Source organism: Boleophthalmus pectinirostris, unplaced genomic scaffold (genome assembly GCF_026225935.1).
Source record: "Boleophthalmus pectinirostris isolate CB_2022bp ecotype Guang Dong unplaced genomic scaffold, ASM2622593v1 HiC_scaffold_8, whole genome shotgun sequence".
NCBI lineage: Eukaryota > Metazoa > Chordata > Actinopteri > Gobiiformes > Gobiidae > Boleophthalmus > Boleophthalmus pectinirostris.
The window spans coordinates 7,609,862-7,630,661 of record NW_026571515.1 but is presented as its reverse complement, the minus strand read 5'-3'; the positions used below and the strand labels follow the sequence as shown (position 1 = coordinate 7,630,661).

General features: G+C 39.7%; 1 protein-coding gene across 2 annotated transcripts in view; it reads left to right on the top strand.

The window, feature by feature from the left end:
- Positions 1-20,800, top strand: part of LOC110156037 (helicase ARIP4-like) — a 190,056-nt gene that overhangs the window by 46,606 nt on the left and 122,650 nt on the right. For both annotated transcript variants that reach the window (XM_055165551.1, XM_055165550.1), the window contains exon 2: positions 12,044-12,193. In XM_055165551.1, the coding sequence (XP_055021526.1) occupies positions 12,076-12,193 (118 nt within the window). In that variant the 5' untranslated portion in view covers positions 12,044-12,075. The remainder of the gene's footprint in view (positions 1-12,043; positions 12,194-20,800) is intronic.

The window sequence follows — 20,800 nt, the reverse complement described above, 5'->3', positions numbered from 1 at the left end:
CTACAGCTCCTACGTAGAAACGCCTCCTCCTCCCTCCTCCTCTTTACGCCAGAAACAGGTTTGTTTACAGCCGGTGCTGCACATGACTTGTAAACAACTAACTAACTACAGTGTTGGTTAGACAAGGCGGAGAAGTGAGGAGCGGGGGGAGCGGGTGTGCGGACATTTCGTTCGCGGACGAGAAGTGAGGAGCAGGGAGAAGAACGGAGCAGGGAGAGAGGAGAGGAGAGAGGAGCGGTGCGTGGAGATTCCGTGCCCGGAGAAGTGAGGAGCAGGGGGAAGAGCGGATCGGGCAGCGGGAAGAGGAGCAGGAAAGGGGAGCAAAGAAGAGTGCGCAGAGATTCAGTGCGAATGAACTAGCTACAACACGCAGCAGCAAGCGGACTCTTTCTTTGCCTTGAAAATTACGTTTTCAGACATAGGATATCGCTTTCGTGTCCTGAAAAACGTTTGTCTAGCTCTTGGAAATAAAGTACGTTTTCATAATAAGCAGAAGTTTCCTGTCCAGGAGTAATTTGTGGACCAGTGCGTCAGTCTTTAGACCCTGCGTCTGCTTCAGTTGCGCCATCATCGCTGGAATGAATCTTCAAGAATCACCTTAGTTTGGCTTTCGCTGCTTTTCCCCTTGTCTTCTTCTTTCAGCGACCTCAAAAACTGACTTTCTTTTGCGGCGAACTGCTCCTGGATTCTTGTCGCCATTGCAACAAACTTTGTGCGAACTGCGAGGAAGATATAGGTCAAAAAAAGCCGCTAAGAACTGTTGCGTTGGTGGAGTAAACAGCGTCTGTGCAGCTTGCGTCTGTGGACTGCAGTGACAGGCGACGTACGTAAACCACGTACCGGCGGCGCAGGCAAGTCAGTTACACTAGAAACGTAGGGAGATTGATTGACAGCCTGTCAGCTCACAGATAACGAGGCAGTGTCGTTATCTATTGGCAAATGTTTAGCCCCACCACGTCCAGAGTTGATGAATTTTTATTCTCTTTTTTTTGGTCATCATAATTACAAGGCGACTGCATCTCTATAATCTATCATTGACAATTTGAAACAAAAAAAATCAATCAATCAATCAATCATTTGATTGATTGAAAAAAAATCCTCCATACAACCTTTAACACATACAGGTCATTGATATATATCCCACTCAACTCACTAATGTTCATTTAACATCATAATTTATTGTTTTAGTGCTGACAACAGTGCTATGTAGGTAGAGTTGCAACTTCATGTTAACGCTCAGGTTTTCGCACTCCACTGTGTTACCAAACAAATAAACTGTCTAATAGTTCTCAGTAAAATATATATATGATTTGAACATGTCTGCCTCGTATCTGGGAACCTTTAGGTCTTGTTTACAGAATTTAAAATCAAAATCTTACATACAGCTCCTTAAAGTTTCCTTATGTCTCTCACAAATGTATTCCACTCTTTCTCTTACTTTGAAACTTTCAACTAGTCTGACCTTCTCTCATTTAAATCCAGACTGACACACTGTGGTGCTTTTCTCTTTTGCTTTTTGACCCTCAGCAGCTTCCGTCCCTGCCGTTGTGTCTACAATAGTGTCTGAAAAGGTGCAGCAGGTGTCCTTGGTTCAGTTTGGATATAAGTGCTTCTAAAGTGGATGTTTTGATTTTATGCAGATGAAGCGAGTCTACAGATCCAAGCTTATAGTACAAAAGGAGTTATAATGTATTTAAATTTTATGATTTTGACTTTTAAGATAACTTTGCTCGAGGTTTAGGTAAAGAATGATGTTTAAAATATGAAAGGAAGTAGCTGATGATTGGGAAAAAAAAAGTTGTTCCTGTCTTGAAAACATGAAAACAGAACTAGCTCATTCAAAACCGTTGTCCAAAGTAGGGATGGGCATGATTAGTCGATTAATTGATAATTGATCATTAAGAATTTCATCGATTACGTTCATTTTAATCGACAAACCGAATGTAGGTTGCTGTGCGTAGCGTAAAGTGACCAAATGTCCGTGTCTGGGAACAAACAGGGGTCTGTACATGTGTCTCTGAGCGAGACACAAACAGTCGGTCAGTCTGCAACGTAACGAAGCACAAATGCGTATTTAACGATGACTTGTACAAGAAATTCCACGCTTTCCGTTGCAGTCGGGACAAGTGTGAGTCCATGTGCACAGTGTATAAAGCAGCACATATGTTTCGGTGTCCAGTGGGAAAAAGCGTTGCCAGGTGGTCACAGTTTATATGTCGTAAAGTTGAATTTATTTATGCAGATTAGTAGTGCAGATAGTAATAATAATGATGATCATTTTAATATAAAAAACATAATTAATCGATCGTTAATTCTCAACGATGCCCATCCCTAGTCCAAAGTTATTCCACACTTACCTTAAGCATTCAGGACACCATAATTATTCACTTATTATTCATGAATGTCTACTCCAGGGGTGTCAAACTCATTTTGGTTCCGGGGGCCGTATCCAACCTACTTTGATCCCAAAGGGGCCGGATCAGAAAACTCATGTCATATAAAAAACAAAAATAACAATAAGTTCAAATATTTGTGCAGAGAAACACAAATCTATTACAGAAATCTTTTTTAATTGATGAACTCTTTCTTATTATAATATTATGAACAATCTGAAACTTTAAGAAAAATTCAATTTCAACACAATGTTTTAACATGAACTTGTTTGCAAATAGGAATAAGTAAATTTTTCATGGAAAATCCTGCACTCGGCTCCACTTTTCTCATGTTGGACATTTTTTCTGATGAGGGTGTCACGGTCAACAGTCAAAACGATCGTCCTTTAAGAGCGTTTGGAAAGAGACAAGTCTTCATTTGTGCTGCTCTGGTGGGAGGGGCCACGTACAGAGACGCTGGAGACGCTGCTGTGATAAACACCACAGAAAATTAACAAGATTTTAATAGAAAATATACTTAAAATATTTTAGTAGAAAATCACCCAAGGGCCACATTAAAGGTCTTGGGGGGCCGGATCTGGCCCCCGGGCCTTATGTTTGACACCTGTGGTCTACTCGATCAACAACTAGCATGCTAACTGCGCACTTCTTGATTCTTGATTTAATTTTGAAAGGCACATTAACAGTCTGCTTACTAAAGCCAAACTAAAAATAAGTTTCTCATATCGACATAAAAACAGTTTCACACGCCCGGCACAAGAGCTCTTGGTCAAAACTACAGTCCTCTCGATCATCGACTATGGAGACCTCGTTTACAGATCTTCATCAAAAACACTGCTCCATAGGCTCGATGTGATTTATCATGCAGCCATCCGCTTTGTTACAGGTGTTTACTACGGAAGCCGAGAGGGGTCACAACAAACGCAAACGCCGCAACAAATACAAATGCGACGACACAACAAAAAGCCACAACAAACAAAAAAAAGCCACAACAGAAATGACCGCGGGACTCGTTTTTTAATGCAAATGCCGCAACAAATACAAACGCCACAACACAAACACAAATGCCGCAACACATTAAAGAGCCACAACACATTAAAAAGCCACAACGGAAGTGACCGCGGGACTCTATTTTCCGACGGACCGATTCGGCAAGTGAAGAAGAAGAACTACAACGTGAAATGAAAAATGATACAACAATAAATTACTTTTACTTACGTTTCCAACTTCTCCGTTCCTTTACTTTTCACGTTGTAGTTCTTCTTCTTCACTTGCCGCTTGATCGGTCCGTCGGAAAATATTTTCCCGTGGTCACTTCCGTTCCGTTCCGTTTTTTTTTTTTGGTTTGTTGTGGCTTTTTTTTTGTTTGTGGTTTTTGGGTTTGTTGTGGTTGTGGCTTTTTTTGGTTTTTTTGGTTTGTTGTGTTGTTGGTTTTTTTTGGGGTTTGTTGTGGCTTTTTTTGGTTTGTTGTGTTTTTTTGGTTTGTTGTGGCTTTTTTGGTGTTTTGTGGCTTTTTTTGTTTGTTGTGGCTTTTTTTGGGGTTTGTTGTGGCTTTTTTTTTGGTTTGTTGTGGCTTTTGTGGGTTTGTTGTGGCTTTTTTTTTTTGGTTTGTTGTGTTTTTTTTTTTTTTTTGGTTTGTTGTGACTTTTTTGGTGTGTTGTAGCTTTTTGGGGTTTGTTGTGGTGTTTTTTGGTTTGTTGTGGCTTTTTTTTTTTGGTTTGTTGTGTTTTGTTTTTTTTGGTTTGTTGTGATTTTTTTGGTGTGTTGTAGCTTTTTGGGGTTTGTTGTGGCTTTTTTTGGTTTGTTGTGGCTTTTTTTGGTTTGTTGTGGCGTTTTTTTTGGTTTGTTGTGGCTTTTTGTTGTGTTGTCGCATTTGTATTTGTTGCGGCGTTTGCGTTTGTTGTGACCCCCTCTCGGCTTCCGTAGGTTTACCATTCACCACCATCACTGCAGACTTTACTCTCTGGTGAAGTGTCCCGCTCTCCACGCCCGCAGACAAAGCCTCTGATTATTATACATTATTTATAAACGTTTAATTTGTAAAACTCCGTCCTACCTCAGCTCACTCCTGCACATCCACAGCTCCAGACGCACCCTGCACTCCAACAGATACATAACCCTGGTCATTCCTAAAGCCCGTACAGCAAGTCACTGCAGCCACCTTCAACAAACTTTAAAACTTACTTCGTTTTTACCTCTGTTGATTTTTTAAAACTCCATCCAGAGTATTTTACAGGATAATTGCACATGTTTTTACCACTTTTAATCTGCACATGTTTCACTGTCTTATATCTCTATTCAGTTTCATGTTAAAGTTGATGCGTGAGTGTTTTCTGTTTATGCTTTTGTTTTATTCTGCCTCTTGGCCAGTTCGTCATTGGAAACGAGAAGGTGTTCTCAACTGACTTACCTGGTAAAATACTGAATAATTAAATTCTCGGGCAATAAAGCGCTTTCTAATTAGATGTAGACAGTACACAGTGGACGTATTTTGACCTCAAGATATCTGCACTGGGGCAAGACACATTTTGACACCATGCAGTACTTCAATATTTATAAAGGCACAGCTTAAATTGTGTATATAAAATCCTAAAAAATTATTAGATGGGTATCGGGATGACGTCAGTATTAGGGATGGGCATGATTAGTCGATTAATTGATAATTGATCATTAGGAATTTCATCGATTACGTTCATTTTAATTGACAAACCGAATGTAGGTTGCTGTGTGTAGTGTGACCAAACAGGTCTGTACATGTGTCTCTCTGCACTCAGAAGGAGCGAGACACAAACAGTGGGTCAGTCTGCAACGTGCCAAAGCACAAATGTGTATTTAACGATGACTTGTACAAGAAATTCCACGCTTTCCGTTCCGGTCGGGACAAGTGTGAGTCCATGTGCACAGTGAACAAAGTGGCACATGTTTCATTGTCCAGAGGGAAAAAGCTTTACCAGGTGAGAGTCGCACAATGTGGATGACGAGTCCCCACCTCCCTCCCCCCGTACGGTGTCCTGGTTTTGACAAACGCAGATATGGCCACACTAACCTGTATTCCACTGAGTCATGTCTTTTAATTCGACAGAAGTCCGCATCATCGCACAAGAGCTGTTTTTTTTTTTGTTTTGTTTTTTTTTTTTGCTTAGTTTATGCAAATTAGCGATGCAGTTTTAAGTTTCGTTTCTGTGAGAGTTGCACAAAACTGAATTAAACACATTATAATGTCAAACGGGCTGATGTGGCTCTAGAGTCGTTACGGTTTATATGTCGTAAAGTTGAATTTATTTATGCAGATTAGTAGTGCAGATAGTAATAATAATGATGATCATTTTAATATAAAAACGTTAATGATTAATCGATAATCGATCGTTAATCGAATGCCCATCCCTAGTCGGTATAGAATCAGTATCAGGGATTGCAAATATTTAGAAAACGGTATCAAATCGGGAGCCAAAACTACTTGATCGGGACTTAAATACACTTACTAAAAGACAGCCAGGCTAACCACTCTGCCACTGACTGTCCCACACGCAGAACACTCCACTCAGAGAGATCAGGAATTCAACCCACAACCTTATTAAACTCTTGTAGTAAGTTTACAGCCTGCAGGTGCATAATTTAGGTCAAGTTAAAAAACAGTTGTAACGGGGCCAGCTCTGACTCAGTGTTACATAAGGCACAGTCGGTCCACCTTCACACTGCTGCTATAGAACGTTATGTAAATCACTGTGGCTCTGAATCAAACCGTGGAACATGGCTCAAATGTTGTATGCCCCAGTTATAGAAGTTTAAAAGGAAGGACAGGCTCGTTCCCTACAGGGAGAGGAGTCCTATGAAGTGTACAAAAGTGACTGCAGAGACACATTTAGCTGTACATGCAGGACCTTGAGCTGGAATAAGTACGTTTGTTAAATTACACACGTCATAGTAACAAACTTTTACGCAACGATGTAATAACTAAACCAAAGCCGATGAGCTGTTGATTAAAGCCGCTGTACCTGATTTTTACTGTCTTCAACACCTGAAAAACAAGTTCTTTTTGTATTGTGGCCAGATCTCAGACGCTAAACAGGGCTGGGCCTTGTTAGTGGTTGGGTGGGAGACCGCAGAGAATAAGTGCCACAAGGAGGCGCTAGGGCTAAAAACTGAAAAACTGTTATTGTGTCCTTAGGCAAGACGTTTCACCTAAATTGCCTGGTATGAAAGTGTGTGTGTGTGTGTGTCAGAGTCCTGCACTGGGTCGGGTACCTGTGGGTCAGATAGTTGCTGAAACGGGCTGGGTTTAATATTATGGAATTTTACGGGCGGGTATGCGGGTATGTCTCCAGCTCCGCATCGCCTGGCGCTTCCCGTTTGTTTTACCGCGTGTATCTTCCATATCTGCGTGTCCTGTGTGGTCCCTGACATCTGATTGGTGGGCCGTGGTTCCGTCGCTGTGAGCGGGTTTCGACGTCCATTGTTCTGTGGTTGGAGGATTGACGTCCCGTTCCTCCAATCGTTTCCCTACGCATCCATCCCCTCGACCAATAAAAGTGCTGTGCGCCTGTTCCTCCGGGCGGCTGGATGACCGTTTCAGTTCGCCGCTGTCACTGACAGACGTGTGATAGTTGCCTTCCATTTGCTATTGTAAAGTGTGTGTTTATTCAGAACCTTGGGCAGTTGTTTTTGTTTGATGTTAACCTACCCCAATTTAGGAGTTGTTTAGTTACCTTTGGAAATTCTGATTTGTCTTTTTTTTTTTTTTGTTATTGTACTTACCTACGTTCACTTTATAAAAGCCATTTACTTTACATCATATCTGGTTTGTGTTACTTTCCTTTGTCCCTAGCACTGGGGTGTAACAGCGGGTAATAATTACACACGGGTGGGTAAAGACTAAACCAGGACTACACCAGGACTAAACCAGGTCTAAACCAGGACTAATCTTGAACTTAAGAGAGCAGAGTGTCTATAAAGTGTGATCGGGCAACGTCTGCACTTACCTCTGTGCGGCGCGGAGCTCTGCCCTGGTCCTTGGTCTGCAGTCACCCGACAGTCTACACGGGCGCACTTTCGTTTGTGCTGTTTTAGTCCTAGTTCAGTCCTGGAATCAGTCCTAGGTAGGTTAGTCCTGGGTTAGTCCTGGGTTAGTCCTGGTTCAGTCCATGCCGTGTGCGGTGCAAATGTTCAACATCAGTGTTTCTTCTGCTCAGTAAATAAAGCCTGTGAAGTTTTGACAGTCAAGTCGCGTCTGTGAATTAATGTTCGTACTGAAGAAAGCAAAACCGTTTCATTTCATTTTGTGATTGTAATTCTTGAAGTCGTAACTTTTCAATTCGTATTCTGATGGATGCTTCACTTAGAAAGCTTTTAATTTGTGTGTGATTTATCACGGGCACGGTCGGGTAAAGGGTGTAGTGTTACCACGTCCGGGCGGGTGCGGGTTTAACTTTGATAAAATCACGGGTTTACGGGCGGGTGCGGTGCTGTATTGGTCTTGTGCGGGCGGGTTCTGGTCTCCAAAAATGGACCCGTGCAGGACTGTGGTGTGCGTGATGTTTGGATGGTGCAGATTGGCAGCCTTCAGTAGTGTCTTACCACTGAGTGTGGATTGAATGAAAAATACATGAAACTGTAAAGCAACTTTGAACGTCTGGAAATCCACTTTATATATTCCTCTTCCCTAATGCAACATTATTTTTAAGTCCTAATTGTTCACGGTAATGAGTTTATAACGACTAATGATCGGTGTTAATCCGTTTATCATTCGTTCATTTGTTTTTCAACATAAAAACAAAAATAAGAAAATGGAAAAACAACTATTTTCTTTATTATTTGTCTCCAAAACCAAAATGGAAAAACAGATAACGATTTGTTTTTTCAGTTTTCGATTTTGTGTTTAAATGAATAATGGAAAAAAACGGATAATGTTTTCCATTTCGGTGACTTAAACTGTGATGCTGGACTTTTGCGCCACTTACGGACTGAACCAGGACTAAATCAGAACTGAACCAGGACTAATAGTCGGGATGGGCCCAGAGGTATGACTGTGTAGACTGTCACATGATCAGAACTGAGACTGGGACCAGACCAGGACTGAGACTGAGACTGAGCCCAGGACCAGACCAGGACCAGACCGGGACAAGACCAGGACTGAGACCAGTTTAGTGCTGGTTTAAACCTGGTTTAATCCTGGTTCAGTCCTGGTTTAGACCTGGTTTAGACCTGTTTTAGTCCTGGTTCAGTCCGTATGCAGCACAAAAGTTCGGCATCACAGTTTAAGTCACAGAAACGGGAAACATGATCACTTTTTTTTCCATTATTCATTTAAACACAAAATCAAAAACAGAAAAAATGAATCGTTATCTGTTTTTTCATTTTGATTTTGGGACAAATAATGAAATTGTTTTTCGTTTTCTTATTTTGGGTTTTATTTTGAAAAAAGAATAAACAAATGATACATGAATTGGTGTTGGTGGTGAATTATCGTCAACCAAAATTTGTATTAGTTGATTAAATTATTTGACTGAGACCATTATTTGGGAATTATTCAAACTGATTCTGCTTTTTTATGCACTAATATGCAGTTAAGTACTTTTTTCATCTTGGATCAGTGACGGTGTAGAAAATTTGTGCTTACATGCCGCGCCCCATTTTTGCTGTCAAGCCTTTTTCATCTCTAATTGATACAAACCTTTCTCACCATTATTGTTTACATGTGTGTATTAGGGCACGGTTCCCTTTCCCATATTGGCACCACAACAAACACTTGAGTACCATTAAAATATTTAAAAACTGGAACTCGATACCAGCTCTTATGTAAGTGTTTTCCAGATCTGTGACAAACAACATTCACTGCCAAATTCTTCCTCTCAGCTCCGGTTCGTGGTTGGTGTAATGCTTTCATGATTGATGTGTCTTGACTTGCAAACATCCCGACCATTTCATCCCCGTGGTGCTCAGTTCGCCACCGACAAGCGGAAAGCAAGTAGAGCTGCGTGATAACAAAAACAGTATTGACTCTGGTATCGGTATTATTGAGATATTGTGAATACTTTTTGACTCATTCATTTCTGTTATAATAAAACAAAACCAAAAATTAAATGCTTTAATTTAGTGAAACTGTGTCCAAATAAAAATGTAAAGGTTCTATATTAGGCAAAATGTATTATTTTGAGCTTTGAGCCATAGTATAACGTCGGTAGCTCATCAAAAACAGACCTGGAGTTGTGTTTTGTTTCATTCACACGTGTTTGAGTAACACTTTATTATATGTCTGTCTACATTTCAAGTTCAAAATGCTCCGTTCCACCTTGTGATGTCATGAAGTGGTCATTTTTTTCAAGTTAAAATCTACTTTTTTTAACCTTTTGTTCAGTAAAGATTGGCAATTCCAGTAGCCTGATTCATCAGACGGTTTCACTTCGTGGAAACCGTCTGACGTCGCAGCATTAGGATTCGTTCGATCGAGTACTTTTTTTATTTAACCAGTCACTGCTGTTTGGTTGTGACGTATGTAATGCAACAATAACAAGGCTAACTGGTATATTAAGCTTTTCACAAATCCCGTAGGAAGAAGGGCAATAACGTCTTTCCCCTTGATAAAATTCAACCATCATTCTCTTTATTCTGGCTTTAAATCCTCGATTTCGGGAATCGTTGCCAACACAGAATGTATGGATCTTTGCTGATTGGCTGGAGCCTGAACTCGCACTTCTGGAGTTCTTATGAACCGTCTAGTGCAGTGGTCACCAACCTGTAGATCGCGATCAACAGCTGGATCTTTGCCATGTCCCCGGTAGATCTCCAGCTTAATTTGACTATTTGTGATACTAAATGTGCATTGAAAGTGAGTGCTTACTTTGGTTTAACTTATCTGCATGAGGTGGCTTTTTCACAAATGAAAATCATCAAATCCAAGCACAGAAACAGTCTGACTGATAGGCACCTCACAGATTGTCTCAGTTTAGCTGTCTGCAACTATAAACCAAACTTCAAAACATTATCCAAGGAAATTCAGACTCAGCCATCACCCTGAATTTGATAATAATGGAACTTCTCTCATTAACCCTTCGATATACTGTTAATGCTGTTCAGTGGTCAAATTTGCACTATTTCGGTTGCTTTCACTGCATTTGGTTTGCATTTTGTTTGTATTGCAGTTGCACTTTGTTTTTTTGTGTTCCTTTTAGTAAGAATGCAAAAATAAAGCTGTCTGGAACTATAAACTATGATCACGTTTGCTGTTATTTACGTTCATGTTGGTAGATCTTGCTCTTTCCTCAGACCAAACATGTAGATCTTTGTCTGAAAAAGGTTGGTGACCACTGGTCTAGTGTATTCCGATTCCTGACTTAGTCACTGGAAAGAAATGAAATTGAGCAGATGCACTGGCTGGCTACAATTCCAGGGCTAAATTCATCCCAATGATTCTAGTGAAGATGTACGGAGTTAAAAACACAATGGAGCACTTCCTGTATTACCACATGACTTCACATGGTGGAACAGAGTGTTTTCCATTTGAGAGAAAACACTCGGCCTAAATATGCAGAGTTTGTGTGTTAAACATGTGTGAATGAAACAAAACACAACTCCAGGTGGTACTTATTTTCTTAACTTATCTAACGTATTACACAAGAGATTCGGTTTTTATTTATCCTGCAAATCACTACTGAGCAACTTCTGAGACTTTTTAGACCAAACCAACCTGTAAAGAGTCCTATTACACCCACTTAAAGGACCAGCCAGGATGTCATCTTAACTTAGACTTAGACAAACTTTATTAATCCACAAGGAAAATTATTTGGACACTGCAGCTCACACATCACAATATAATATAATAATAAAGCGTAATAATAAATTCTAAATAAATAAGTACCAAAAATGAGCAAGAGACTCATGTCAAATAAGACATAATTATATAAACGGATATGTACAAATCAAAATAAAATAGAAAAATAAGATAAAATACAAAATCCATTAACCAATATTGTGGAAACGATACTCGATACAGCCAATTTTTCAGTATCTGTCCTGATATTCGATACCAGTATTGATATCAGTACATCCCTAACTATAACATAGATCAGAGAACAGTGTGATATTAAACAGAGCCAAAACCAGGACTAAAATGTGTCAAAATATTTTAATTAATAACAAAAATGATGAATAAAATCAGCTTGATGTAACAGCTTTTACAAAACAGTGCATTCTGGTCAGATGGAGAACCTTGGAGTAAGTTAACGATTTATTGTAGGGATGTAACAATAACAAAAATATCGTGATATCGTATCGTCAAAGTTCTCACAATAATATCGTGGGCCGTCATAAGATATCGAATTACAAGTCTCTTTGCTTAAATTATGAGTTAAAAGACAGAGCGAACTACATAGACCATGATCCTTTGCTCCATTTCAGTGCAGACTACAAGAAGAAATAACAGTTCTAACACTTTTAAGTCTTAGTTCTTTAGATTAAGTCTTGTCAAGGCATTTTAAGAGGAAAAAGTAGCATATGAACAGTTTTGTTGCCTCCACAAAATATCGTACCGAGAGATTTGGATATTGTTACATCCCTAATTTATTGCATTGGTAAATATCGCAGTATCTATACTTTTGCAGCACTAAAGTTACATTTGGAGTGTGGAGAAGTCAACATTGTTATTTCGTTCACAGGGGAGATGAGCCTGAGGTAGCAGAGTCTGAGGATGTGTGACTCAGAGGAGGACATGTACCAGGAGCAGAGGAGCGCAGACGTCCTTCAGATCAGTGATGAAGAACACCACAGTGATGAGGAGCAATACAGCGACGAAGAGGAGGCATATTGTGAGTCTCTTCTGGGCATTTTACACACATGTGGTTCTATAGGTGGGACGAAACACAAATACCATGAGATTTGGTCTAAACCAGGGGTATTCACGCTTTTTCATCATGTGAGCTACTTACAAAATGACCAAGTCAAAATGATCTACTTAATACAAAGCCAAGCAAACTGCACTGAAACACTCTGTGCCCCTTTTTTGGACCCTCACCCACAGTTTGAGAACCCCTTCTTTAAGAGAACTTCCTCTGGCACTTTACACAAAACTGTGAAAAAAGTGAAGGAAGTAGGTAAGATTTTTTAAAGCTGTTTTTTAAAGTTCCAAACTGGAGTTTCATTCTTTTCTGGTTTTGCAGTGATATTTACCAGCCTCTGCACGTTTACCAAACCAAACGCACATCGTGACAAACACAGATGCATTTGTGCTTTTGTTAGACAAACTTCAGCCAAATGTGGCAGTAGGTCTGTTCTGTAGATCCGCTCTATGCTGTAGACCTGCTTTGTGCCAACACTGTAAAACAAATTTAGACTGGTTTTTGCTTCACGTTTGGTCTTGCTCTTCTAATCAGCCGCACTGTGGGAGGGGCTTGTGTTCGCTGTACGCAGGAAGGAGCGAGAGCGTGAAAAGGCGAGGGGCGGCGTGCTGACGTGAGGCAGATGGACAGGTAGGATGTTTAGGAAGTTGAACCTGCCCTGTGATGCACGCTGGTACACGAGGACACACGCTGTCGCAGACGAGCCGTGCATAGGGAGCGTGTGTGTTTGTGATGTGCCGTAGAGTCTCCGCGGGTTTCAAATGAGCGCACAGGCTGCACTGAGACGCCCCACACGCTCCTGCACCCGCTACAAGTTTATTACCAACAGCAGCGGCCGTAATGAAATATGATCGCACTTGTTGAGTGTCAGACCTCGAGTGAGAGACAAGACCGAGTCCAAACGCGATCGAGTCCGAGACGAGACACGGCGATCTACCCACACGACCTTGGCGATCGACTGGTAGATCGCGATCGACGTATTGAGCACCCCTGGTGTAGAAGAACAGGAAAAGATGAGATTTTGACATATAATAAAACGATTGCGTGGTTCTTTTCATAATATTCATGAATTTATTTTAATGCACTTCTTTTAATAGTTTCTCAAAAAGTCTAATCTGTCAAGCACTCAACCCTTTTTTTCTCCAAGCTAAATATAATCATAATTGCCTCGACGCAGAATATACACTTCTCTAGTACTTTACGTAAATGTGAGTCACCGTTGTGTCTCGCAGAGTTCATGTAATCAGGAACATGCATCATCCGTCTGTATCTAAACGAACATGGCTGCAATATGAGTATGAGTTAAACAGAAGTAAAAAAGTGTTTGGGGAAACCTGTACTCATTTGTGTTTTTTGGCTCTTCCGGCACCTACTTTTTTATCTAGTGTGTTTTTTTATTGTTAAGTTATAACAAAAATAAATAAAATAAATAAATCTGTACTTGTAAAAAGTTTACTTGTAGCAGCAGCAGTCTGGATGAACCATATGAGTTATAATTCAAAATGAAAGGCCCTATATTTCACAAGATTAACTCTCATGAGCTTTCTCACACATTCTAATGCCGTTACCAGAGTTACTCACACACGTCGTTTCTAAGTTAACAGTTCATTTTACTTTTAGGTCAGTAGAGATTAGCAATTCCAGGGCTGAAATGATCTGAAATGAAATGGCTGAAATGAAAAGAGCCTAAATATGCAGGATTTGTGTTTTAAACATGTGTGAATGAAACAACACAACTGCAGGTATGTTTGTGATGAGGAAAAATATAGATAAGAAAATTGCCAAAATGGGCCTTTTAATTTAGCCTGATTCATCGGACGGTTTCACTTCGTGGAAACCGTCTGACCTCGCAGCATTAGGATTTGTTCGTTCGACGGTAGACGGGTACTTTTTTTATTTAACCAATCGCTGCTGTTTGGTCGTGATGTTTGTAATGCGGCAAATCCCATAGGAAGAAGAGCAATAACGTCTTTCCCCGTGATAAAACAAACATTCTCTTTGTTCCTGCTTTAAATCCTTGATCTTGGGAATTGTTGCCAACAAAGAATGTCTGTCTTCGTCTACATCCATCTCGACCGCTTTGTTTACTGTTGAGTTGTTCCACAGAAGGGACCCAGACAGACGCTTGAGTTTGACGTCATGGCTTCACAGCTCTTCACTGATTGGCCAGTGCGCGGTCTACACTGAAAAAAAAAAAGTTGCTGGATTTGCGTAAAAAAGTTATGGACAGCGGTTGCACGCAATAAAATTATGTTTAGGCTTTGAAACTTTTTTCGATCCCCTCTACACATATTTTTCTCGGAACATGAACATCACTTTTTCATGTTGATGAAATTTGAACAAATCATGCTGAATATGCATATTTATCTTATGGTACCTTATCATGAAATGTATAAGTATGTATAATGTAATTTAATTGATCTAATTCTGTAAAATAATACAAAAACAGTCTTTAGTTTTCCACAGATCTGTATTGTCTTAAACAGAATCAAACACACCAGAGACACACAGGGACAGAGATACACAGTTTGGAGCTGGACAGTGTGAAGATTTATTCCAGTGTGTCTCTGCTCCTGTAACTCTCCTGTGTCCTGCTACATTTGAATTTTCCCTCCAAAAGTTTTGGGGAGGAGAATTCCAGAGGGAGGAGCCTCACCACAGATGATAATAAAGTCATGTTTCCTCAACCTGATTAAAACATGCAGGTCTTACATCGGCCACAATCAAGCGATGTTTGTAAGATTTAAACATGCTTGACAGAGAAATGTAAAAAAGTGATGTTATTGTTGTCAAATTTGTTTTTGCAATTTGAGCAACCCCTCTCGGACCATTTTTTCAGTGTACAACTTCCGGTGTTTTTGCGGTCTAGTGTATTCCCATTCCTGACCTAGTTGCTGGAGAGAAATTAAATTGAGCGGAGGCACTAGGTGGTGCAAGCCTGGCTTCCTTTTAATGTAGGAAGGATAAAAAATGATGCAGTGCACAAAAATGGTATTTTCAAAGGACAGATCAAATTGGGGCGGCAGTGGCTCAGTTGGTTGAGCGTTTGTCCACTGATCTGAAGGTTGGCGGTACAAATCCCACTCTTGACATAAACCATCATTGGTGAGCGGTCAGATCCACTGGCCCACAGGTTGGATGGTGTGATTCCAGCTCCCACAGATGAATGCTGCTGTTGTGTCCTTGGGCAAGACAGTTAACCCACCTTGCCCACAGTGTCTGCGTACACTGGTGTGTGAATGGATGAGTGGTTCCTTGTTGTAAAGTGCTTTGAGTGCCTTGAAGGTGGAAAAGCACCATTACCATTACCATTTTTACCATTAAAAAAAAAATAATAATAATAATCACATCTGAAGGAGCAAAAAATATACATATAATATCAAACTTTAGTCACTTGTTGACTCATTCACAGTGGGAAGAGTCACCAAAACTTTGACTGAGTCCTGTTACACTGTAAACCAGGACTCAGTGTCAAACTCAAAATTAAAAACTGGGACTAAGTCATCGGCCAAACCAAATATTTATTGAAACATTTCAACAACATCTGCCTGCTTTCTTTCGAGATAAGAAAAAGTTTAACGTCACATATTAAAATAAATGTTTAATAATAGTTTTGCTTAAACATCGAACCCAGAACAAGCATAAGATAAAATAATAACTAAATTTTAAATAAATAATGTCTTTATAGTCGAGGGCAGCTCTAATATATATTTGATTTGTCTGCTATAAACTATATTAAAGATGCACTGTGCAACTTTTCAGGTAGAGGGTCCCCATCTTTCTGTCTCCATGGAGATGTTACTGCTTTGGAATGTTCCACAGTATTCCATAAAACATATCTATCTTATATTAAAGGTTGTATAGAGGATTTTTTTAAGGAAAGAAAAATCCAGCGACGGTCCTTGACACCACCTTCCTCCTCCACAGCTCCCTCTAGAAATAATTTTGAGACCGACACCTCAGTTTTTAGACCCTTTGTCTGCTTCAGTCGTGCAATCACTGAAAGGAATCTCCAAGAATCACCTCAGTTCGTCTTCGCTCGTTTTCTCCTTCTCTTCTTCTTTCAGCGACATCAAAAACCGACTTTGTTTTGCGGCGAACTGGTCGTGGATTCTCGTCCGACATTGCAACAAACTTTATGCGAACTGCGAGAGCCACAATTAGAAAAAGCCTCTAAGAACTGCTGCATAGTTACCTTAGAAACGTAGGGAGATTGATTGACAACCTAACAGCCAATAGAAAATGAGGGAGCCTCATTTTCTATTGGCTGATGTTTATCTGGCCTCAACACGTCCACATTTGATAGATTTTCTTTCTTTGTTTTTTGGTCATCATAATTACAAAGCTGCTGCGTCTCTGTAATGGTATTTTAAACTTTCATTGACAATTTGAAACAAACAAAAAATCCTCCATACAACCTTTAAGTAAATTACAGGTGTTTTTATTGCTCAGAAACACCTTAAAAACATGAATTCTCACTGTCAGCGTAGTCGCCTCTCCACAGATCTGACCTGTAACCTGGCCTTGTAGCGTTACTTTTTCGTTTCTTTGGCAGTGGACGCGTTTAATGCCGTGCTGTTGGTAATTCCGGGCAAAGCAAAGACATCTCCATGGAAACAAGCAGCTGGCGGAAAAGCGGAAAAGTTACGCAATGCACTTTTAAGTTGACGTTAGAAGTGTTTTAGTATTTTTAAAGTAGCTGTAAAAAGTCTGGTGTTTTATTGAAATAACTTGGCTCTAACATAAAAATTGGGGATAAAGATTGGTTAAACATGTGGCGGCATCACCACACCACCACCTGCTCTCGAACATGGAGGGAGTTTGCCTGGAAGAACCTGATTCGATTCTTTATTAAATTAAAGAGTAAGCAGTTAAGGATACATCAAATGTGTTGGCGGAAATGTGGAGAGATTAATGTAGACCATTCTCATATATTTTGGAATTGTGCAAATATTACTGAATTTTGGGAGATGGTTTGTGATGTACTGGGGCAGGTGCTGGGATATCCTGTCCCTTTGTTGCCTGAACTGGTCTATCTATGCAACTTCTCAGAAAACATTATTCACCAAGGCGATATATATCTTTTCAAAGTCATGTCATTAGCGGCCAAAAAATCAATAACCAGGAACTGGGGCACAACTTCTGTGCCTTCAAAGGATCAGTGGACATCTACAATAAAGGACATATATCTAATGGAAAAGATAACTTATAGACTGAGGTTGCAAGAGGCACAAATGAAGAAGAAATGGGAAAAATGGACATCATATATGCAAAAGTAGAATAATCAATGTCACCTAGGCTTCTGTTTTTGTTTTATTTCCTTCCATTGTCATTATTATTTCTCCTCTTTTTCTATTTTCTTGTTATGTTTACAAACCTGTCAAATATAATAAAAATAAAGTGATATAAAAAATAAAAAAAAAAGAAATAACTTGGCTCCGCGCTAGCCTCCTCCGCCCTGCCTCATGCCCAAAGTCGCTGTCATAACTTGCATCCTGCCTTTCCCATATCCCACAATGCTCCTCTCCAAACCCAGTCCATTGTCATTGGTTACACAACACATGATTCATCTCGGGCTTTATTAGCATTAGTGTAGGAGGAAGATTTAGCGGCGCGAGCAAACTTCAGTGGCGTCACAGGCTTTGGGTGACACTGACCTCATTATGAAACACTTCAGGGATTTTGAAAAGGAGAGAGAAGGACAGAAGCAGCAGCAGCAGCAGGAGACGGGCTGTGATGTGTCGGTGAATTTCCATAAAGTTGTTATAATGTTAAATAGAACTCAGTCATTTTGGGATTTGCAATTATATTAATATTAAAACTCCCCCCCAAAAATAGAAGTATATAATGCCTTTTTGTGGTGGAAGCATTTTTGAGCTTTGGATGTAGACAGAAAAATAATAAAGTACTAGTCAAACATGTGTGAATGAAACAAAACACAAGTCCAGGTTTGTTTTTGAGGAGGTAACAACTTCATAACATCGCTAAAAGCTCACGAGAGTCAATTTTGAATAATATAAGACACTTAAGTTAGAGTAAAGACCACAAACTAACTTTTCACTTTTGTAAAAAACAAACAAAAACACACAAAAAAACATAATAGTATTACATGTTTTTATAAATACTCAGACATCTTTTTTTTCCCAAATGTATTATCTATTCCAGGGGTGTCAAACTCATTTTGGTCCGGGGGCTGTATACAACCTACTTTGATCCTAAAGGGGCAGGATCAGAAAACTCATGGCATATAAACCCCAAAAACAGCAATAAGTTCAAATAATTATGCAGAGAAACGCAAATCTATTACAAAAATCTTTTTTAATTCGTGAACTCTTTCTTTGACAAAATATTATAATATTATGAAAAAAAAAATGCAATTTCAACACAATGTTTTAACATGAACTTGGATGCAAATAGGAATAAGTCAGTTTTTGTTGTAAAATCCTGCACTCGGCTCCACTTTTCTCATGTTGGACATTTTTCTGATGAGGGTGTCACGGTCAACAGTCAAAACGATCGTCCTTTAAGAGCGTTTGGAAAGAGACAAGTCTTCATTTGTGCTGCTCTGGTGGGAGGGGCCACGTACAGAGACGCTGGAGACGCTGCTGTGATAAACACCACAGAAAATTAACAATATTTTAATAGAAAATATGATTAAAATGTTTTAGTCGAAAATCAGCCGAGGGCCAGATTAAAGGTCTTGGAGGGCCGGATCTGGCCCCCGGGCCATATGTTTGACACCTGTGATCTATTCTATCATTTTTACTTCAAAGAGACAAATCTGATGCTCTGAAAACCCTCTGATATTGTCCCTTACCGATATATCGTCGATCTGTTCTGCTAACACTGAAGAAAAACATACAACATGAGAATCTTGTCGTCTGGGATAAATAGTTTTTATTATATTGTATATGACTGTATTACGAGTGCTTTGATATTTTATAGCTCAAAATAGAAATATGAGTGAAATTTGTGTAGTCACAGTGACTGTGCTCGTGTGTCCCATTTCCCAAAGAGTCCAGATTGTTCCTGTAGATTCAGTGACTGAACAAAGTACATACAAAACATTACAGGGAAAAGTATTAGTAGTTTTCATGTTAACAGCTGCAGCACCTTTTACCTTTAGTTCAGTGAAGATTGGCAATTTCATCTGAAATTATCCAAATGATTTTAGTGAAAGTGTATGAAGTTTAAAAACACAGTGGAGCACTTCCTGTATTATCAAATGACATCACAAGGTGTTTTCCGTTTAATTTACTTTATTTTACAGGGACCAGGTACAGGAACATTAAAGAAACACTGAAAAGAAGCTTTGTACAAGACTGTAGCTCTCAGAACTCATTTCCATCTGTCGTCCCTGAGACAGACAAACAGAGAAAACAAAATTGGCATAAATAATGCAATCTGTATACAAAGCCCCATACCCACTCCCAGTTTGAGAAAATAACTCAAATCAAAACTCTAGGTATTTTTTATTTTTGATGAGAATCAATCAGATCAGAAAATACCATGATATTTTCTTAAAGGTGCACTGTGTAACTTTTTGGATGGGGGTCTCACCTGCTTGTTTCTCTGAATACAATATGTCACTGGAATGTTCCACAGTGTGACATTAAACAGCTCTACCTTAAATTTATTCAATTACAGGTGGTTTTACTGCTCAAAAACATCTCGAAAAACAGGCATTCTGACTGTGAGCGGGGTCGCCTCTCCACAGATCTGAGCTTGGTCTGGTTTGGTCTCCATGAAGCTAGAAAAGTGTAATCAAATCAATAACATCTGCAGCCTTTTACCATCTAAAAAACATAGCAAAAATCAAAGGTTTACTGTCTAAAGCAGACTTGGAGAAACTTATCCATGTGTTTGTCTCCAGTAGGTTAGATACTGTAATGTTCTGCTCACTGGTCTCTCCAAACGAGCTGTGAGACGCTGCAGAACATCCAGAACATCCAGAACATCCAGAACATCCAGAACGCTGCAGCTCGGGTCCTGACTCGAACTAGGAAGTACGAGCACAAAAGTCCTGTGCTCAGGTCTCTGCACTGGCTCCTGTGCCTCAGAGACTTTAAAGCAGCTCTACTTGTACAAGTGTCTCCATGGCCGAGCACCAAAGTCCATCTGTGACATGTTAGTGTCATATGAACCATCTCACACTCTGAGGAGCTCAGGGACCGGCCTCCTGCTGGTGCCCAGAGTCACGACTAAACAAGGGGAGTCAGAGTTTCAGGTTCATGCAGCTAAAACCTGGAACAGTCTGAACATGTGAGACAGACTCTTCTGTGACGCTGTTTAAATCCAGGCTCAAAACATTTCTGTTTAACTGTGCAAATAACTGAAAGGTTTTCATTCCGCACTCTTCTCTCCAATTTATGTCTCTCTTTTTAAATTTTAATCTTCATGATTATTTATGTTTTGATTTGTTTTATTATGATTTTAATGTATTTCTTATTCTGTAAAGCACTTTGAATTACTTTGTGTACGAATTGTGCTGTACAAATAAACTTGCCTTGAGAGAAAAGTTACACAATGCAAAATGAAATAATCAAAAAATAAATCACCGACTAATCTGGGAAAATA